The sequence below is a fragment of the Diabrotica virgifera genome, chromosome 2 (assembly GCF_917563875.1).
Source record: "Diabrotica virgifera virgifera chromosome 2, PGI_DIABVI_V3a".
Lineage (NCBI taxonomy): Eukaryota > Metazoa > Arthropoda > Insecta > Coleoptera > Chrysomelidae > Diabrotica > Diabrotica virgifera.
Window position 1 is genome coordinate 129,670,370 of NC_065444.1, and position 22,565 is coordinate 129,692,934.

General features: G+C 33.0%; 1 protein-coding gene across 3 annotated transcripts in view; it reads right to left on the reverse strand.

The window, feature by feature from the left end:
* Positions 1 to 12,601: 12,601 nt before the first annotated feature.
* LOC114337178 (serine/threonine-protein phosphatase 2A 65 kDa regulatory subunit A alpha isoform) overlaps positions 12,602 to 22,565 on the reverse strand; it is a 65,613-nt gene continuing 55,649 nt past the window's right edge. Inside the window, exon 9 of one of the 3 annotated variants that reach the window (XM_028287580.2) lies at positions 12,602 to 14,799. In XM_028287580.2, the coding sequence (XP_028143381.1) occupies positions 14,795 to 14,799 (5 nt within the window). In that variant the 3' untranslated portion in view covers positions 12,602 to 14,794. Of the gene's footprint in view, positions 21,893 to 22,565 lie in introns of all 3 variants that reach the window. The other 2 variants (XM_028287579.2, XM_028287577.2) reach the window with 2 other exon arrangements.

The window sequence follows — 22,565 nt, forward strand, 5'->3', positions numbered from 1 at the left end:
TATTCCCGATGCAATGTCAAATATTTAAAATTGTCACTGATTGTCAGTGTCTGACTGACAATATATACTGACAATATTATATTCGGCTGAGTGCGTTGTAAGACAAAGATAGATTTGGAAAATATTACCACGGCATTGTGTTTATTTTTTTCGAATCCTGAAAAAACCAATAAATATTTTTGAAAAATTTAAACGCAGAATGAAAGACTAAATTATTACCGAGGGCAGAAAGTCCCTTAGAATAAATAAAAAGTTTATTTTGAATGATACATTTGAAATTAAAAATCACACTAAATTTTCTCTTAGTTTTTCACCCCTGTAACTTATTAAAATAAACATTATAGAAGTTCTCAGGGACTTTCGGCCCTCGCTAATAACGTGATCTTTCATTCTGCGTTTAAATTTTTCAAAAATACTTATTAGTTTTCTCAGGATTTGAAAAAAATTAATCCCCATTTGAATAGCATTGCAGCCGAAAATACGTACCGATCCTCTTAACAAATTTTCAGCTTGCTATTAATCAACTTTTTTTCATACGCGGGATCCAGACCTATAATAAATATACAAATTAATAGTGCAAAGTAATTACGTGGTTACGGTGACAACTCTAAACTGCCGCCTGCACTTGCCGTCTGCAATCGTGGTCGGAATCGTACCTTTACGGTTCAAGTTTATAGTCTGCGTATATCTTATCTGTTCAAACTTACGTTCAATCTTCAAATTTGTTTACTTAATAAACAATATATTTTTTGGGTTTACAGACATTTGTTCTATAACATGTTCCATACACATATTAAAAAACTGAACCGGGGCCTTCCCTCTCCCTGTTTTAGCACTTTACCAATTTCCTTGGTATACAAATTCTCGCTTAATTAAATATATTTTCTCTTTTTATGTCCTTTTAGGCTTGTCAAAAATCTACGTAGGTCTAGTGAATATTATTTATATCTTGCTCCCAGGTTTTAATAATATTTCTTTTATGTTGAATAACTGGTAAATAGTAGACTGTCCTGGTCTTTTCCGGTGACTCGTGTAAACACGTTATAGCTCATATCGTGACAATACATCTCGTAACGCGACAATTCCTAGCCCCACAAATGGTAACGGCGACAGTTCGTATTTAACTATACTTATTCATAACGGTAGAATTCGTAACGTCAAAATTGAATTATTCTGTTTACTTTTATTAAAGTGGAAACTAACTTTTATTACAGTTACAATTGAATTTACGTTTATAAATTTAACGAACCAGCGTCAGGATAAACATTTATAACACATTTCATATTTTGTGGAACAATACATTTTTAAAATTATGTTTTAAAATAAATATAATCTAGTCATGTAAACTGTATTAATTATTATTAAACATAATAAGTAAAATTAAATTTTATCCAGATTTAGCCGTACGGCTCACACTGTCTCTCTAAGGGGAAAATTGAGTCATCCCAGATACGATACCCTACGGTATCGAAAAGATTCAGCTCTGGCCTCCTTCCTAGTCTCTCATTCTGATTGATCTCTGGGATTTCTTCCTTGTTATCGAGCCCTAGGTGACTTGGTATGCTGGAGTATCTCCCAAAAATTTTCGTACACATCTGGCCGTCGAGAGTAACAGCTTTTTGCATGGTCTTGTAAATATGTTCATTTAGACTTTAGACCCAGCTTTTTTATGCTTTCGAGGAAGTTCTTCGGAATGACTCCTGTAGTAGGCGTAATAATAGGTATCGTCTGGGTACTTTGCATTCTCCATTGTCTTCGTATTTGAATTTCCAGATCTCTGCATTTGGTGATCTTTTCAGTGAATTTAGTACGTAGATTATTGTTGTTAGGCATCGCCACATCAATTAGTGTTGTTTGTCTTGTTAATTTATTAACTAGTACGAGATCTGCTCTATTATGTGCCACTGGTCTGTGAGTACAGTACGGTCCCAGTATAGCTTTTAGTTGTCATTATCAAGCATATTCTCAGGGACGTATTGATAATATGGCAGATGGTAGGTTTGGAGAAGTCCCAGCTTGATAGTTATCTCTTGTCGGATCTTTCCTACTGAGTCATGCCGTTCCTTGTATTCAGTTGCAGCAAATGCCTGGCAGCCCCCTGTAAGGCGTTGGATGGTTTCTTGGGCTTGACATCCATATCGGCATTTGTCGTTTTGGACCTGAGGGTCTTTGACGATATGTTTCACGTAATTTTTGGTTGGTATAACCTAATCCTGAATAGCCAGTAATGAACTTTCTGTTTATGGGAACATCTTTCCTGATGTCAACCAGTAGTTCGACGCTGTATTGTCGACATAGACTCGGCTGACCTCACTGGGATGTCACCCGTGCAGAGATTTACCCATCCAGGTGCGCATTTTTTTGTCCTTAGTGAGGTGGTTGATGCGCATTTCTGGTTCCTTCAGTTTGATGGGTGTTATGTCATCTACTTCGCAAATAGCGCGATCTAGAGCAGATATCTCAGCCTGCATCTGAAAATAAGTTTTCAAATTAGCAATCTGTTTATCTAATTGCTCACCTATATCCATAAGTCCTCGTCCTCCTAAATACCGCGGTAATGTAGTTCTTTCTACTGCACCTCGAGGATGATGTTTTTGTGCCTGTGTGAGGTGTGTTCGTACTTTTCGCTGAAGGTTCTCTATATCCATTTTTGTCCACTTAACAATACCAAATGAATAGCTAAGCGCGGAACAACGTAGGTGTTTAGTGCCTTAAACAAATTTTTACTGTTAAGCTGTGAGCGAAGTAGCTGATTTATAAACTCGGTAGATGTCTCAGTTTTCATTTGCTTATGGTCAATTTTCCGCGCCTGCTTTACTTCAAGATCGTTTTCATCCATGGGGCTGTACCTTTCCTCTGACTATATTCAAAACACGACACTTGTCTAGACCGAACTGCATACTAATATCATTAGAGAATGTTTCTACAGTTTTTAGCATCTGTTCTAGGTGAGCTCGAGTGGAAGCTATTAATTTCAAATCATCAATATACAACAGATGATTAAGCTTCGTTACTACAGTATTGTTGTTTTTAATGCTAAAACCAGAGTCAGTGGAATTTAATAGCTATGATAGTAGTCCTGTCGCCAGGGGGGGTACAACGGCCTCGTTAATTCAGATGGACTTACTCAAGTTTTTTTTATGTATTTTGACCCGTAGAACACGAATTTTTTGGGTAACAGTTGATCCGGATGTCGATAAGATTGTTATAGACCAAGAACTTGAGGAATCAAATAACAGCGATTTTTGGCAAAACAAAACAATATTTTGTATTTTTTGGGCCATTTTAAGTAAAAAATATTTCTACAAGTTTTTTCGTAGGATGCACAGTTTTCGAGATAAACGCGGTTGAACTTTAAAAAAATCGAAAAATTGCAATTTTTGAACCCGAATAACTTTTGATTAAAAAATAAAATAGCAAGTCTGCTTACCGCATTTGAAAGTTTAAGTCAAATTATATCGGTTTTGATTATTTGCATTGGTAAAAATTTATTTTTTTATTGTTTAACAAAGCTATAAACACGTAGGGTTTCCCGTGCTTTTACATGCGTTTTAACGCATGTAACGTAGAAATAGTCTTGATTGCACTAGTACCTATTCTACCTACTCGTTCGATTTTAAATGAGAAATCATAGAAACATCACTCACGCACTAGTTGTTTGTAGCTTTGTTTAACAATAACACAATAAATTTTTAGCAATGCAAATAATCAAAACCGACATAATTTGACTTGAACTTTCAAAGGCGCTAAGCAGAATTGCTATTTTATTTTTTAATCAAAAGTTATTCGGGTTTAAAAATTGCAGTTTTTCGATTTTTTGAAAGTTCAACCGCGTTTATCTCGAAAACTGTGCATCTTACTAAAAAACTTGTAGAAATATTTTTTGCTTAAAATGACCCAAAAAATACAAAATATTGTTTTGTTTTGCCAAAAATCGCTGTTATTTGATTCCTCAAGTTCTTGGTCTATAACAATCTTATCGACATCCGGATCAACTGTTACCCAAAAAATTCGTGTTCTACGGGTCAAAATACATAAAAAAACTTGGGTAAGTCCATCTGAATTAACGAGGCCGTTGTACCCCCCCTGGCGACAGGACTATAGGGGGTTCATAGCTAAACAAAACCACAATGGACTCAACGAGTCTCCTTGAAACAGGCCCTTTTTGCGATATTTTCGGTTTCGATATTGTTTTCACCAGGAATTTGGAGGTGAATTTTAGTCTTCCAATCTGTCATTATATGCTTTAAAAAGGTCACTATGTTATCATTGACTTTGTATATTCTTATATACGTCCATAAAGTTACGCATAAATTCATTATTTCGTAAACCGGAGGCTTTAAGGAAAAATCCCGAAACAGGTCAATTTTTATTTTTAAATTACGATTTTTTGGCATACATATCATACTAGTGACGTCATCCACCTGGGCGTATGACGTAATCGATGATTTTTTTAAATGAGAATATGTAATTCTCTATTCAATAATATAAACATGAATATAATTATTTTTACAGGGTGTCCAAAAAATATTTTTTTAAATTAAATTAATTGGTACAAAAAGATGAATGTATGTAATTTGTTTAAGGGGGGGGGGGGGGGAATTTTTGAAATATTTAATTTTTTATTTCAAATAAAAGTGCATACTTTCAAGAATACTCTCTGAAAATTTCAAAATAATCGGAGTAAAATTACCAGAGATACAGCGTGTTGAATATCCCTACCTTCGACTCGCTTTGCCGCGACTTCGCGCCAGCACGCTTGAGCGTAGTGAGAAACGTTAAACAACTGTTTGCCTTCTCTTTTGTAGATTACTCCTCGATTCAAAAAACATATTTCAATGTGCATCACTTTACGATTTGGCAGACAAATAAGAAGATGAAGATGCAGTGGTCAAAACTTTAAACGCATTTTTCTCAAAACTGCTTTTTCAAATGCGGTGGACATTGTAACTGAAAAACTACTCGGCCGATCTACCTGATATTTTGCACATATTTTCTTGAGACATTTCATGAGGTAACAACGTCGAGATATTTTTCTCTTTTTGCTTATTTTTTGTTCAACAATAATAAATCTGTTGATTTTCACAAAATTTTTACCAAAAATTTCATTTTTTTTTATTTCTGAGTGATGCCAAAAATTCAAAAGTCATTAAAAATAAAAAACTCGACGTTGTGACCTCGTGAAACTCATAAGCTAATTAAATCTTTTTGAATTTTTTGTTTCGTATGATCTAGTGATGAGTTCTGATGTCCACCGCAAAATCAATTTTTTTGTGAGCTGCCTGTCAAAATTTGTCACCAATGGCATACTTTTCAATATTTTGGATTGAATTTTTTTCTAAATATTCTTTGAATTGTACTTAATAATTATGTTTATTTAATTTAAAAATAAAATAATTGTACCATAGCTTAGAAAAACATTAAAGGCACTCGTGGGAGTGCCGACAGAAGTGAAAACTTCTTATAGTATATAAAGTACGAGCTCAATGCTTTTACCCCATCCTAAAAGAAGTGCTATACCTATATCATATATGATATACGCGATGCGTATGCCCTATGCTATTTATGTATACATACACATAATTTATATATGTGCAAAATTTATTTCAGCGAAGTGATGACGGTCGCAAATTCAATACTTTTTCCCCATCCAAGAAGTGCACAACGTCCCTAAAGAAATTTTTAATTCAAAAATTTATTTCGTCGAAGCGATAACGGTCGCTAATTTACTACTTTTTCCCCATCCAAAAAGTGCACAACGTCCCTCAAGAAGTTTTCACTTCAAATATTTATTTCGTCGAAGCGATGATGGTCGCTAATTTAATACTTTTTTACATCGAAAAAGTGCACAACGTCCCTAAATAAGTTTCACTTCAAATATTTATTTTGTCGAAGCGATTACGGCCCTAATTCAATACTTTTCTTTCGTACAAAAAGTGCACAACGTCCCTATAAAAGTTTTCACTTAAAAAATTTATTTTGTCGAAGCGATGACGGTCGCTAATTTAATAATTTTTCCTTATCCAAAAAGTGCACAACGTCCCTCAAGAAGTTTTCATTTCAAAAATTTATTTCGTCGAAGCGATGAAGGTTCGCTAATATAATATTTTCCCCATCCAAAAAATGCACAACTTCCTCAAGAAGTTTCCACTTCAAAAATTGATTTCATCGAAGCGATGACGGTCGCTAATTTAATACTTTTTACATCGAAAAAGTGCACAACGTCCCTAAATAAGTTTCATTTTAAATATTTATTTCGTCGAAGCGATGAAGGTCCCTAATTCAATACTTTTCCCCCATCCAAAAAGTGCACAACGTTTCTAAAGAAGTTTTCACTTCAAAAATGTATTTCGTCGAAGCGATGACGGTCGCTAATTTAATAATTTTCCCCATCCAAAAAGTGCACAACGTCCCTAAAGAAGTTTTCACTTCAAAAATTTATTTCGTCGAAGCGATAAAGGTCGCTAATTTATATCTTTCCCCATCCAAAAAGTGCACAACGTCCCTCAAGAAGTTTCCACTTCAAAAATTGGTTTCATCGAAGCGATGACGGTCGCTAATTTATTACTTTTTTCCATCGAAAAAGTGAACAACGTCCTATCACTTCAAATATTTATTTCGTTGAAGCGATGAAGGTCCATAATTCAATACTTTTCCCCCATCCAAAAAGTGCACAACGTCCCTCAAGAAGTTTTCACATCACGAATTTATTTCATCGAAGCGATGACGGTCGATAATTTAATACTTTTTTCCATCCAAAAAGAGCACAACGTCCCTAAGGAAGTTTTTATTTCAAATGTTTATTTCGTCGAAGCGATGACGGTCGCTTATTTATTACTTTCTCCCCATCCAAATTTAATAATTTTTCCCGATCCAAAAAGTGCACAACGTCCCTAAAGAAGTTTTCACTACAAAAATTTATTTCGCCGAATCGATGACGGTCGCTAATTCAATACTTCTTCCCCATCTAAAAAGTGCACAACGTCCCCAAAAGAAGTTTTCACTTTAAAAATTTATTTTGCCGAAGCGATGACGGTCGGGATGACGTTCGCTAATTCAATACTTTTTGCCTATCTAAAAAGTGCACAACGTCCCTAAAGAAATTTTCACTTCAAAAATGTATTTCGTCGAAACGATGACGGTCAATAATTTAATAATTTTTCCCAATCCAAAAAGTGCACAACGGCCCTCAAGAGGTTTCCAAAAATTTATTTCTTCGAAGCGATGACGGTCGCCAATTTAATACTTTTTCCCATTTAAAAAGTGCACAACGTCCCTAAAGAAGTTTTCACTTCAATACATATACGTACAAAATTCATTTCGCCGAAGAGATGACGGTCGCGATGACGGTGGCGAAATAAATCCTTTTCCCTATCGAAAAATAGGTTTTACATTTATTTTAAATTTAAATACTTCTATACAATTTATATATACATATAAATAATATATAGTATAAGCGATGACGGTCGCGAATTCAATGCTTTTCCCCTATCCAAAAATCGCACAACGTCTCTAAAGAAGTTTTCACTCCAAAAATTCACAAAAATGTGCATGATATGTTGATTTCAAACCATACCCCCCCTTCCCTTAATTCTAAATATATTTTAATGGTGCCAGAAAACATAAAAATGTTTTATTTAAAAAATAAACATTGATTTTCGCTTAGCGTAATGTTAAACTTCCAAGAGGCAAGTGGGTGGCAGCTGTAACATTGAATTTAAGCGAAAAGCAATATTTATTATTTGTCAAATAAACATGTATTCCTGTTTTCTGATAAAAGTAAAACGAAATTTTGAATTAAATAGGTTACATACATTCTTCTTTTTGTCTCAATTAATTTAATTAAAAAATTCTTTTTGGACAACCTGTATAAATAATTGTTATTGTTTGTATTAGTAAATAGAGAATTAAATACCCTTTCAAATGAGCTATCACATGACCCCTATTCTCATTTAAAAAAAATAAATCGATTACGTTATCAAGCCCAGATGGATGACGTCACTAGTATCATATATGCCAAAAAATTGTAATTTAAAAATAAAAATCGACCTATTTTGGAATTTTTCCTTAAAGTCACCGGTTTACGAAATAATGAATTTATGCGTTACTTTATGGACGCACTGTATATCTACAAGCCATTCATGCGGCACTGAGTTAAAGGCTTTTATTCATCATCATCATTCTCTTTGCCTTATCCCTATACGGGGTCGGCTTCTCTAATTGCATTTCTCCACACAATTCTATATTGGGTCATATCAATGTTAATCCCCTTTACCAACATGTCCTGCCTTATCGTCTCCCCCCAGGTCTTCCTCTCCTACTCCTTCCAGGAATCTGCACTTCAGCTATTCTTCGTATTGGGTGATTAACGTCTCGACGTTGAACATGACCAAACCATCTTAACCTATGCTCTCTCATTTTGGCATCAATTTGTGTCACACCTAGACTTCCCCTAATATATTCATTTCTAATTTTATCCTTATTTGTCACTCCACTCATCCATCTAAGCATTCTCATTTCCGCCACATGCATTCCTTGTTCATCTTTCTTTTTCACTGCCCAACATTCAGTTCCGTACATCATAGCCGGTCTTATGGCTGTTTTATAGAGTTTTCCCTTTAACTTCATTGGAATTTTTCTGTCACACAACACACCACTCGCTTCTTTCCACTTCATCCATCCAGCCCTAATTCTATTGCATGCATCTCCATCTATTTCTCCATTACTCTGCAATACCGATGTTAGGTACTTAAAACTATTGCTTTTCCCAATCATTTCACCATCGAATGATACCATTTTATTTGTAGTAACTCCATCTTTAAATGAACATTACAAATACTCCTAGTTTTAAATCTTTTTCCTCCAGAGCTTGTCTCCACTGTTCCAGTTTTTGTTCTAAGTCTCTTTCACTATTTCCTGTTAACACTACATCATCGGCATACATTAGGCACCATGAAATGCTACCCTGTAGTTTCGCTGTTATCTGGTCCAAAATTAATGAGAATAAATAAGGACTAAGCACCGAGCCTTGGTATAATTCTACTTTCACCTGAAATTTATCAGTCTCTCCCACACCTGTCCTAACACTAGTCGTTACTCCCTCATACATATCTCTCACAATCTTTACATATTCGCCAGGGACTCCTTTCTTATTGAGTGCCCACCACAGAATCTCTCGAGGAACTCTATCATATGCTTTCTCAAGATCAATGAATACCATATTATGAGCGTTGGTCTCTTTATTCCTGTATTTTTCCATCAGTTGCCTTACAATGAAAATTGCATCTGTTGTTGATCTGCTTTGCATAAAGCCAAATTGATTATCGGATATTTCGGTTTCTTCACGTATCCGTCTATCAATTACTCTCTTCCATATATTCATGGTGTGGTTAAGTAGTTTTATAGCCCTGTAGTTTGTACATTGTTGTATGTATCCCTGGTTTCTGTAGACAGGTACTAATATTCTGCTTCTCCGTTCGTCTGGCATTTGTCCAACTTCCATAATTCTATTAAATAGATCTGCTAGCCAACTTATTCCTGTCTCTCCCAATGTTCTCCATACTTCCTTCCCGAGGAATATCATCTGGTCCGACTGCTTTTCCTTTCTTTATTTTTTGAAGCGCTTGAGCCACTTCCGCGTTTGCTATTCTGGTAACCATTGCTGCTACTGTCTCCGTTAACTCCACAGGCTGTCTGTCAAATTCTTCATTTAATAAACTGTCAAAATACTTTCTCCATCTCTTTTTGACATCCACTTCGTGAATTAGTATTTTATTATTTTCATCTCGGATACATCTAATCTGATTAAAATCTCTTGCTTTCTTTGCTCTCTGTTTGGCTATTTTATATATCTTTGCTTCGCCATCCCTGGTATCAAGTTGATCGTATAGGTTTGAATACGCTTCTGCTTTAGCTTTTGCTACTTTCGCTTTCTTTTTGGCGACCATATAGTTTTGAAGATCTATGTCCGATCTGGTTTCTTGCCACTTTCTATATAATTTTCCCTTCTCTTTTATTTTTCCTTGTATTTCATTTGACCACCACTAAGTCTCTTTATCCTCAAAATTCTTTCCTGACGTTTTCCCAAGTATTTCAATAGCCGTCTCTCTAATAATGTTGGCCATTTTTCTCCAAATTGTGTTAGGGCTTCCTTTCATGTTCCAACATATTTTTTCTACTATTCTTTCCCTGAATAGACCTTCTTTCTCATCTTTTAGAATCCACCACTTGATTTTTTGTGGTCCTCTCCGATATTTTTGTTTAGTTTCGCTTTTTACTTCGATGTCCGGAAACAGCAGCTTATGTTGTTGCCTTACTGTCTCACTAACTATTACCTTGCATTCTCGTATGTCTTCTTTCCTTATCATGAAGTAGTCTATTTGGGATTGATGTTGTCCACTTTTGTAGGTAATAAGTTGAGTTTCTCTCTTTTTAAAGAATGCGTTTAACAATCGCCATATTCAATGCTGTTGCTAATTCAAGCATGTCATCTCCAGCTTCATTTCTAGTTCCAAAGCCTAATCCCCCATGTATTGTTTCATATCCTGTCTTGGCTTGGCCCACATGTGCATCGAAATCACCTATTATAACTTTCTCCTCTGCTGGAATATCACTCAGTACGTCTCCTAATTGGTCATAGAAAGCTCTTCTTTCATTCTCACCCAGACCTGTTTGAGGAGCATACACACACAAAACATTCAATACCTCTTTATCAATTACAAATTTCACTGACATCATTGTATCACTCGTTCTTACAACTTCTACTACGTTATCTTTCATTTCACTATCAGCAATTATACCAACTCCATTTCTAGTGTTACTACTCCCTACATATCACAATTTGTATCCTTCACCTAGTTCTTTCGCCCTTTGTCCTTTCCACCTAGTTTCTTGAATACCAGCAATTTCAACTCTTCTTCGTTTGAGCGCATCCACTAACTCCAGACTCTTACCTGTAAAGGCCGCGTCTCACCATCAAATAATTTGATCAAACAGTTTGAGCAAACTCCGGAAGTACGTCAAAGTGACGTCACAATTGTAGTTTTTTTGAAATTCTAAAAATCTGTGCTCTCACTATCAGTCTAGTTTGATCAAATTTTTTGTATTGAGTTGTCGAACTTGTTTGTACTTTATTTAAAATTAAAATTTTTCATTATTATCCACAATGAACAGTCAGGATGTGACGTCACTAACTGTAACTTTCAGTTTGCTCAAACCAGTTTGATCAAATTATTTGATGGTGGGACGCGGCCTTAAGACTACCAAGATTCCAAGACCCTATCCTGATTTTTCTAACCTGTAATGGTGTTCCCCTGAGATAGTCCTCACCCGGAGATTCGAACGGAGGCTCATTTTACTTCCGGAATATTTTACCTCAGGAGATGCCATCATTTCAGTAAAAGTTTTTATTGCGTTGGAGAAGGTCTTTTCATTATTATGGCCCGAAAAGATTTTTTTTGGATATTTGATGCCTGAATGCCTTTTCTATCAGCACCATACCCTACCCTGCACGTTTAGCCAACACCACCAATGCAACCAAAGTACAGTATTACCCCACACCCGCCTGCATTTTTCTGTATAGACCAGGATCCCTACTGTAAGGACTGCCCTATAAGCCAATGTATTGTTGCCCATATCCCGCCACTAGGAGGCACGTACTTTATTCGGGATACCCATATTACAAATACCAGTTAAAGGCTTTTATTATTATTATTAAAATTTTATTAGTATTAAACTTATTAATTTTTTTTAATTATTATTAAACATAATAATACATTATTATTAAACTCATTATTTAATTTGTTTAATAGTTTTTCACACTTAGTTTTACTACTTTAAAGTGGAAATTGAAGATAAACAATTTTAAAAAATGATTTAATTGTCATATCAACAAAAATATGTGTGAAATATATTTAAAAAGAAATGGCCTTAAAAAAAGTATCATTACTTTTAGTATCGGAATGTACATACATATGCAAAATTAATTTTTGTATAAGTTCGGTTATACTAAATTTACTAAAAAAAATAGATGTTGGCCTTACGAATATGTATAGTTACGACCTGTCGCCGTTACAGTTTGTCGGGTTACGAACTGTCACGTTACGAGATATCATGGAGACAGCTCACACATATTAAGGCTATGCATCTAGTTTTTCTAGAAGGTATATAATTAATTGGTGGGTATAATTGCTTTTTTCCAGTCTTCTGAAATTTCTTCTGTGTTTTATACGTGCGTTATTATTTTATGAAATTAATAATAGCATGATTAAGAAAACTTAAAAAAAGTCGAGGCCCGCTCATAGCTATAGCACAACTGACGATGATAAAGTTGGGTAATCTATTTCGGTCTATTAAAATTGAAAAGTAAAAGTCAAAATTGTCACTTTTTTCCACGTACAAAATAAAACTATGCTAAATTAAAAGTAGATGATTTATCAGCAGAATATTAATGACGAATAAGAGTAATCCCACGTGTCCTAATAATAAATAATTTCACTTACCTTCATCTATCTAATATTAGTCAATGTAACTCGAAAAGAAGTATTTTGTGGGGACTATATTTTTCAAAAATGTCAAAAATAACAATTAATTAAAGAGGATACATAATATACTAAATTTATTTTTTTATATAAAGAACTACTTATAATACAAAAACAATCTTATAGTATAAAAACATAAAACCAAGAATAATTCGAGTCTCCTTTCAAAATGTAATATCAATCTGATTTAACATGGCATTAACATAAAATAATTAAAATAAATTATGTATTCATTTATAACAGGTCAGTGCATAGACTATTTATTAGATACAAGCTTTGTCAAACATTTTCTTTTGATAAGTATTTAATGCCTAAATAATCATGTTGAAACAGAAATTATGACGACAAATTATTCTAAAAAATTTTTTAGCTAAAACATATATTTGTAAAAATAATAGATTCCGCGAGACAATCATAATTGAACATTCCACAAGGTAAATAAATCAAACGATAAAACCGGCACCTTGAGTTTTTTTAATCAAACAATCATCAAACAACTTGAGTTTATGTAATTTTCAATAGTAATAAATTTCTATGAAACTTTAATAAAATTGGAGAAAATGAAACTACTGTAAATCAATTCATATGTGCATATAAAATCTTTCAAGCTAAAGGTATTTTAGAACGTAAATTTTTTAACCAGATGGCAGTGTTGATTTGTTTAGTTACTAGTGTTTCGGAAGATTGTCTGAATTATGTTATAAGCATACTTACAAAGCAAAGCATATTGAAATTAACTACCAAGAGTAAGTACAAATCTGAAACACGAACATTCAATATTTTTATATTTTTTAACTGCCCCACTTGATGGACAAATCTAAGGATGTAATAAAAGAGTGTTATCAAGAAATTCCTGTAGTTGATTGAACATATTTTTGAATACAGTTTCTAAATATGTCGTAACGATTTTTGACCTTGAAATTAATAATGGCAATAGTACTAATGTAATTTATTATACTTACCATTTTTTAGATGTATTTTCAACAACTTTCACCAAGTTCAAAACAGATGCAAACCCAAAAAAAGTGGATATTTAAAATAGTTGATGGTTTTTTCAGATAAACCTCACTTCATTATAAATTCAAACGGAATTAATAACAAGAAAGTAAAAAAGTGACGTGTAGAAGACATGGCATAAATAAAGCGAGATAGACGAGAAATAATAGATAAATAAGTACTTATACCATGACTATTGATGTACATATTATTTAGTCTCAGATTTAAGCAAGCAATACTATTCAAAGAAGTCACTTTCAAAACCACTCTCAATTGGAGATTGATTTTTTTTATTTAGCTTAAAGGCCTTGAGAACAAATGGCCATTGGCATGGTACAATTGATTTCACAACTAGGTAGTGTAATGTGTACTGCGTGTGTGTGTGTTGAACATAAAAATGTGTTGTTACTTGGTGACGCCGACTTGTTAATTGTATCCGAACGTCTGCAGTCCCTCCGGTGAGTACCAATCCCACAAGGATAGAAACCATTTTCATTTATTAATTTGTAATAAATGAAAAATTTCCTACCCTGAGATTCGAACTCACAACCCTTGGAACAAAACAATTCTACAGTTTGTTACTCGTTAAATCAAGAAACCCTTCTTTTTCGGTAACATGCATGCAACGGCAGCATGCATTTTAATAAAAATGGTTGGGTTTTTTATTTCTGTTAGTAGGTATAAAATTTCTTCTCTTTTCATTTAGAACTGAAATATATTTTTTAAATACTTGGGACTGGGACTGGCATAATCCTCTTGTAAAATGAAGACTAATTGAGATTCAAGTGTTAAAATAAAAAAAACTAATAATGAAATTAATTTAAAACTTTCCCGGTAAAGGATTTCAAAATTCCTGTCTCAACAACAACCAAGGTTAGGGTATTTTCACATCAGTTTGTATGTTTATACAATAAACATAATATAACCAAAACCCACGCCCAACAAAAAAATCATTTAAAATTATAGTATCTTTTAATTAATATGAATTTAACTCACATATAAATTTAGTATAACAAAATGTTTGACAAAAATGTACTTGGGTCACAAACTGGCCTAAAACAGTATCTTTTATAATTGCTAAACTGCTAAAAACGCTATATTACACTTGTTTTTTATTGAAATAAACGAGCACAACAAATGTGATATTACAATCTATTTAAGATTAATTATATTAATATGTATAATATTTCAATTACTTTGTTTCTGATCTTTTGTTAATCTTATCCTTGAAGAAAGGTGGTTTCTTATGTTCTTCTTACTCAACCTAAAGCTGCAAAAAAATAGAATACAAAAGGTTTTATCCACGCCAAAAGTCAGAAATTGAATAATGTATGTAAAATCAATTTTTAAATTCATATGTTACAATACGTTTGTTAATCGAATGATAGTTTTGCATGAAATAGTTAAGAAAATATATACATAATGCATTTTACTGTGTCAAAAGATATGTAAACAGTCATAAACAGCTTTGTTTTCTTAGTTTAGTAAGCAACTTTCTTTAACAGATTTTCCTAAAGATATTTTGAAAAGTAAATCTAAAACTTGCGAATCCTGCAGATAGTCCAAGTAATTAAGCTTAAAATAGGACAAAACCTCGCAATTTTTACAGAATGGATCGATTTGCTTGAAAATTTGAGAATAAGTACTAAGTATTTGAGACTACTAAGGTAGCCACTTGAGGACACTTTGACCTTTGATCCCTGACGACATGACTAAACGTAACAATGACAAAAAAGGTGTTTTTCATTCATTCATCCTGACGTATTCTACTAAGGTAGCCACTTGAGCACACTTTGACCTTTGATCCTTGACGACATGACTAAACGTAACACTGACAAAAAAAGGTGTTTTTCATTCATTCATCCAGGCGTATTCATTCATCCACAACGTGGTTTGCGACTTCTGTCTACTGAGTAGTATCAGGATAGCAGAAATGCAAGAAGATCGTCCAATTCTAAGTCACTCTGAGACTTACGTGCGTAGGCGCAAAATGTCGCCTGTCAAAATGTTCAATGTTCAATAAACAGTAAAGTACAGAAAAACACAACTTACTGTATTTTTGTGGAGCCACCGTCATAACTTAAAAAATTTCACCACATGTAACAACAAACTACCGAGGTAGTGGTCAAATTTTTCAAACGAGTAAATTTGACTGATAAATAGGAAGTCCAATGTGCTGCAATATAGGAAGCAGAATATAGGTCCAAGGATCAAAATCTATATCATGACAAAAGGCATATACATTTTTTTGATAAAATTAATAGTTTTCGATTTATTCGCTATCGAAAGTGATAGAAAAAAATCAATGTTTTTAATCGGTTTTCTGCTAATAACTCAAAAAGTTTTCGTTTTATCAAAACAACTTTACCTAACAAAAATGTAACTTTTGAAAAAATAAACAAAACGGTTTTTTTATTTTCTTTAAGACCAATAGTAATCGAGCGATACTTTATTAAATGTTGGCTCTTCTTCATCAAATGCTAAATATTGTAGTTTCAAAGTCAAAGGACGGGAAAACTATGCATTTTTCGAGGATCTTGTTGAAACTAATTTAAAGTATTTAAAAATATGTATCTCCAGAAATAAAAAAAATCTCTAGCTAAAAAAATTAAGTTACTTATAATGAAAAGAATGTCAGTCCCTATTTTTTCAGCAAAAAAGTGATCGTAAACAACCCCCTAATCACCACCCTAATTAAAATTTGTCATTGACCTCATTTGGTTTTCTTGAGTTATGCATTGTTAATAGATTCTAGAAGTTTGGTCGGCTTATAATGATTAGTTTTTAAAAAAATGGAGTTAAATGTGAATAACGAGTTTTTGTAGTTTGGTAAAAAATGTTCTTTTCTTCAGAATAGAAAGATTAATATCAGAGATACGAAAAAATATTTAAATATGAAATTGTAGCTTATTTAATTCACAAGAACTTGGTTTGCAAAAATTTTTTTACGGCAAAAATTGAGTGAGCTATTGACAATTAAAACTTGTAATATCATGCAAAAACCAACTTTACCAACCCTTTCAATGCCACCTCTTTTTGTGACTGAGAATTTTAAAAAGATTTAATATTAATAGCCTAGTAGATCTTGTAAAAACCTACAAAATTCTTTTTTAACGAACTTTCTAAGATAAAAAATAAAAAAGTTACGGTAAAAAAATCAATATATTTTTTTGAAAAAAAAAGAGAAATCCAATTGGAAGCATAATAATGTAAGTTAGCGGTGTTTTTAGTCATTGGCCTCATTTATTCTTCTTTATTTATGTATTATTAATAGATTCTAGAAGTTTGACTGGCTTCGAATGATTAGTTTTTAAAAAACTGAAGTTTAAAGCGAATAACGAATGTTTGCAATTTGGTAAAAAATGCCATTTTCTTCAAAATAGAAAGATTAGCATCAGAGATACGAAAAAATGTTTAAATATGAAATTGTAGGTAATTTAACTCCCAAGAACAGGGTTTGATAAAATTTGTTCTACGGCAAAAATTGAGTGAATCGTAAAGTATACCATCGAAAAATTTTGATTTTTTAGATATAAAGCTAACACTTCAATAGCGAATAAATCAAAAATTATTAACTTTATCAAAAAAATGTATAGAACATTTTTTGTTTAGAATGAATGTTTTTATTAACTTTTGCGGTCAAAATATAGTAAAAAATTCCCACCCCCCGAGATGGGGTGGCAACCACCCCCATGGTAAAAGCACCTGTCGGCATCATATAGATTTTGATCCATGGACTATCCACTACTTATTCTCAAATTTTCAAGCAAATTGCTCCATTCTGTAAAAATTGCGAGGTGTAAAGCTTTGGTTCCTGGACTAAGACACAAAATTACTATATTAAGCATATACATATAATATGCTCGCAATGAAGATACATCGGAACAAGAAAAAGGTGCATGCTATCAACAACTAGCAGAGGTACTCTTAAAATAGTCAATCAGCAAGAAATAATGATGGGCGCCCTGGATTCAAAAACAAGAAAAAGAAAAAACAATAATCTAGTAATAGGTAATGTCGTCGAATAAGTGACAAACAATAACAGAAATAAACTTACAAACCTATGTACTATCACATTATATCATTATACCCTCTTTTTAAACTAGGAGGAGTAATTCAAATTTACCTCGCCGTAATGCTTGTTTGTAATTGTACAACCTCAGGCAAGTTTACTCCACTGTTATGAAATTTTGACGCTATTGTTATTTGTGAAATTTTGACACTATTGGCATTTCATAGGTTAATTAAGTTATATCGGCGACTTTTGTATTTTCTGCGTTATTCCTTTAATTTTTAGATTTTTAATCTGCTTTTAAATACAAAAAAGTTGATTTTAGAACCCTTTAGCGACTTATAATAGCGATTAGTATAATATAATATGTATGGATTACCGTCGAAAGCCGACATATTCAACCAAAAAAGAAGATGTATTTGGTGAGTTTTTAGTGACATTATTAGATGTGAATCTGTCTGTTTACTCCTCCTGGTTTAAAAACAGGGTATAGATCAATAACGTTATGGGTTAGGTTAGGTTCAATATAAGTGCGCGCTTAACCACACTTCCCCTCGACCTAAAATGTTAAGGGTGCAAGACATAAATGATGGCAAAAAATACAAAAAGAAAATTAGAAAATGCTAAGCAAAATCTTGGATACGTGGATTTGGTTGGGCTGGTCATTCGGCGGGGATTTTTTTATAGCCTTGGCATAACCAATTAGCCATGCAGTGAGGATGAATGACCTATCCAAGACTCTTCTTGGGAAGGAGAATTGTCAAAAAAATACTAAAGTACAGATGTTTTCCATGTCACATATTGCTGATTATTGTGTTGAATATGATTGCTGCTTAATGACTAATAAACTGGTGCTAATTAAACTAAACTGTCTACTGTGACAACTGTGTGCGTGTGACAACATGTCAACTCATGTTTTCACTTTTATTTTCATTCGCTAGCATTTCTGTAAAAAGGCAAAGTGGACAGAGTAGCATGCAGACTCGGTAAAAATATAGAGGAAACGGCCAAACATATTGTCTGAAACTGCTTCGAAACAGGTAATAGGATTTCTTAGGGTTTGCTCACTACGGAGAGCAATGGATTGTATCCTCGCTCCGACCCTTGCTCCCTGGTATTTATATTCGTGAATTCTCGCATTTAAAATAATGTATTTATTTTACATAGCGATCGAAACTATTTTATCGATCGCTATGTAAAATAAATACATTATTTTAAATGCGAGAATTCACGAATATAACGAATATAAATACCAGGGAGCAAGGGTCGGAGCGAGGATACAATCCATGTCTCTCTGTAGTGAGCACAACTTTAGAAGTACATACCTTTTGGGATAAAATATACATGTAGGGTATATGTAATAGAAATAGATCATTCACATCGTATTGTGGAGGCGAATGAAAGGGCTAATCCGGGTAAGATGATGAAAAATGCCCCCAACTCAATTCGAATTCCATATAGGCCATTTTTTAGCACATATTGAGAAACTCACTTTCTGAAATTTTTAGGCTCCTAGGTGGTCACGTGATCCACCTAGCGCCTAATTAGGCTTTTTAGGTTTTTATTTTTGATCTCAGCCGCATCTAGAGCTAGCGAAAAACTTAAATTAAAAAAGCTGTTGCTTCCAAAAAGTTCTGTCTATTTTTTTACTTTTGGCGGGAAACTTGAATTTTTAGAAGGATTTTAAAATTTTATGAGCCTAAAAAACTAGACACTCGTTCTCACGAAAAAATATAGGGGAGAGTTGGATAAAACGGGATAGTCGGATAAAACGAGATACCTGGCTTAGAGACCCAACTAGTGCTGCTATCACTCGGACAACGATGAAAACTTGTTCTCAGTCGTCATTTTAACATCCTCAGTTCGTTTTACCTCGATGCCACTATTTGATGAAAAGTTGTTGTGTTTAGAATTGTTTGACTATTTTTTTGGTACTTTGTGCTTTTAAGTGCGTTGTTATTTACATTATATTAGCTACATATCTAAACATATAATTCCGGTGACTATTACATTTAATTAAGCACTCATTAACGAATATAACGTGTAGTCTATCTAATTTTATTTTCACGTTTAGGCAGGAGCCATTTTTGTCTTGAAAAATGTCTGAGTTGGACAAAACGGGACACTTATAAGTTGGATAAAATGGGATGCAGTTTTTTATGTCCCGTTTTATCCACCTATTTATTTGTTGGCCTATACATTTTTTAAATAACTATAAAGCGTATTCTCATACTGGACTCTCATACTCGACTTTTGTTCTGATATAGGTACGTAACTAGTTCTAAATAAAAGATCTTATTTCCCATTTTGCAATAAAACATAAAAAGGCCCTATTTTTAAGTTTCTGACTACTAAATATATTGTTTTTTCAAAGGTAAATTTTGCTTTGCAGTCTTATATCTACTTCAATATACTTTTTAGATAATTTTATGCAAAAAATTAAATATTGTGAACCTATCCCGTTTTATCCAACAGTGGCATGCTAAAACGGGATGTGCAGGACTTTAATAAATATTTTTTTTTACTATTTTGTGAAAAATATGTTTTTTGTGCTTCAATAAATATTATACCTATAAAAAATAATAATATGATAATTTTTTAAACATATTTTCCGTAATAAAAATAAACAAGAATGGTATCCCGTTTTGTCCAACTCTCCCCTATAACGTGTATTTTTGCACAATATTTCACACTTAATTTTTTTCAGACATTTAAAATTGGTGCAGGGTACTTTTAAAAATAAACAATGGCATTTTTTCACTATTCAGATACAATTTTATGAAAAAAAGGTGTTTCAAAAAGGTAACACCGTCTCTAGGATGAGTAGAAAACTAAAAAATAATTTGGGTTTGCTTAGTAAAAAATTTTTGTAACGCCATCCATTTTCAAGATACAGGGCGTTGAAGGAAACAAAATTTTACACATTTTTTATGATTTTGCCGAAACTTCTGGCAACATTTAACAAAATTTGGCAGGTTTTAAGAGATAGTTATTGTGTACTTTTTACATACAATTAAGAATTTTATACTCATCATTGGCGCGTATACAGATAATGGGGTGAACTTAATTTGAATCCCTCGTTTAATTTGTGACAAAAATCTATCTTCCCTTTTTTTATACAACGATCCATGCAAAAATAGCACATTTTAACCTTTACAACATATTCGAACTAAGTTTCTATATATAGATACATACATCCATATATAAAAACTTAATTCGAATACTTTGGAAGAGTTAAGATATTTTATTTTTTTGCATGAAAACGGCGTGTCGTATGAAAAAAAAGGGAAGATAGATTTTTAGTCACAAATAGAACGAGCAATTTAAAAATTATTTTTAATATGAAATATTATGAAAGTTCAGACCATTGCCCGTATGATGAATTGAACTCTTAATTTACGCCAAAAAATGCACAATGACTACCTCTTAAAACCCGCCAAATTTTATTACAATGTTGCCAGTAGTTTCGACAAAATCGTAAAAAATGTGTAAAATTTTGTTTTCTTCAACGCCCTGTATCTTGAAAATGGATGGTGTTACAAAAATCTTTTACTATGCAAACCCCAATTATTTTTTTAGTTTTTACCTACCCTAGAGACGGTGTTACCTTTTTTGAAACACCCTACATAAAATTGTATCTAAATAGCGAAAAATGCGGTTTTTATTTTTAAAAGTATGTTTCACCATTTTAAAAATTTGAAAAAAATCAGGGTGAAATGTAGTTCAAAAATACATGTTAGTATTATATGTATATATATTTTTGTGAGAACAAGTGTTTTCCGTCTTTTTAGACTCATTTAAAATTTTAAAATCGTTCTAATAATTAAAATTTCCCGCTAAAAATAAAAAAAATTTTTCAAGCAGATCTTTTTGAAAGGTACAACTTTTTTATAAGTTTTTCGCTAGCTCTCGATGTGGCTGAGATAAAAAATAAAAACCTAAAAGCCTGATTAGGCTCTAGGAGGATCACGTGAGTTTCTCTATAAAAAGTAGCCTATATGGAATTCGTATCAAGTTATGGGCATCATCTTACCCAGCTAGGCCCTTTACAATTGTTATCAATATTTTTTACATATGTAAATGACACTGTCTGTATAATAACCAACGAATCTCTTGCTTATTGCCAACATTTTCTTAGAGATAATTTTTAAAAAGTAACACAGTAATGGTTTGTTGTAAACTTTTAATCAAACGCACCTCTATTACTAAAAATTTAATATAAACAGATGCAACATTTATTTACAGATTTAAAAAAAAATTACTTCTTTAAAACATGTCTCATACTTGTAATTCAATCTTCTAGGTCAATATTTTTGAATTCTCGATTTATGCAGTCTTGTTTGGACTGAAATATACAAAGTTGGTAAATAATCTTTGGGGAAAAATATATAGTAAAAAGTAAATCTTTAAAAAGAAGACATTTAATAAAATAAATCAAGGGGTAAGAGAGAAATAGAGCGTGTTGGCCACATAGTCTATATGTAATTAGGAATCAAAAACCTGCAGTAAACCAAATATATTTTTTTATAACTTCTTCATTTCTATCTATCTCGCTGTTTATGGAACGTCAACGTCCCGTCACGAGCCGTCAACGTCCAGTTAAAATAGTCTGTAGTGTTTTTTAAGCCAGGATGTTCTCATATTTATTTCGGCACCATCACGGAACGTCCCGCTCTCAGAACGTCACGTTTCTCTGAAACAGTAGTTTGCCGTGACGGTCTGTGTCGTTGACTGTTCATTCCTGAATATTTCTGGTATGCGAATGTGGAAAGTGCAACACAGGCCTTTATCAATTGAATGTTTGGCCAGATCGTCTCTTCAGTTTGAAGTTTGAACTAAACATAGTACATAAAACTGATGCCGAGACATTCTGAAGTATTTACAAAAACAAATTTCGTCATTGTCTAGTTCTTTAAACAATGTTAGGTACCTACTCCCCTACGTATTTTCTTTTAAGAAACATCCTTTGTACCCACAACTTTTTTTTGGTTTGTTGCTTGTCTGCTCTTCGTCGTCCA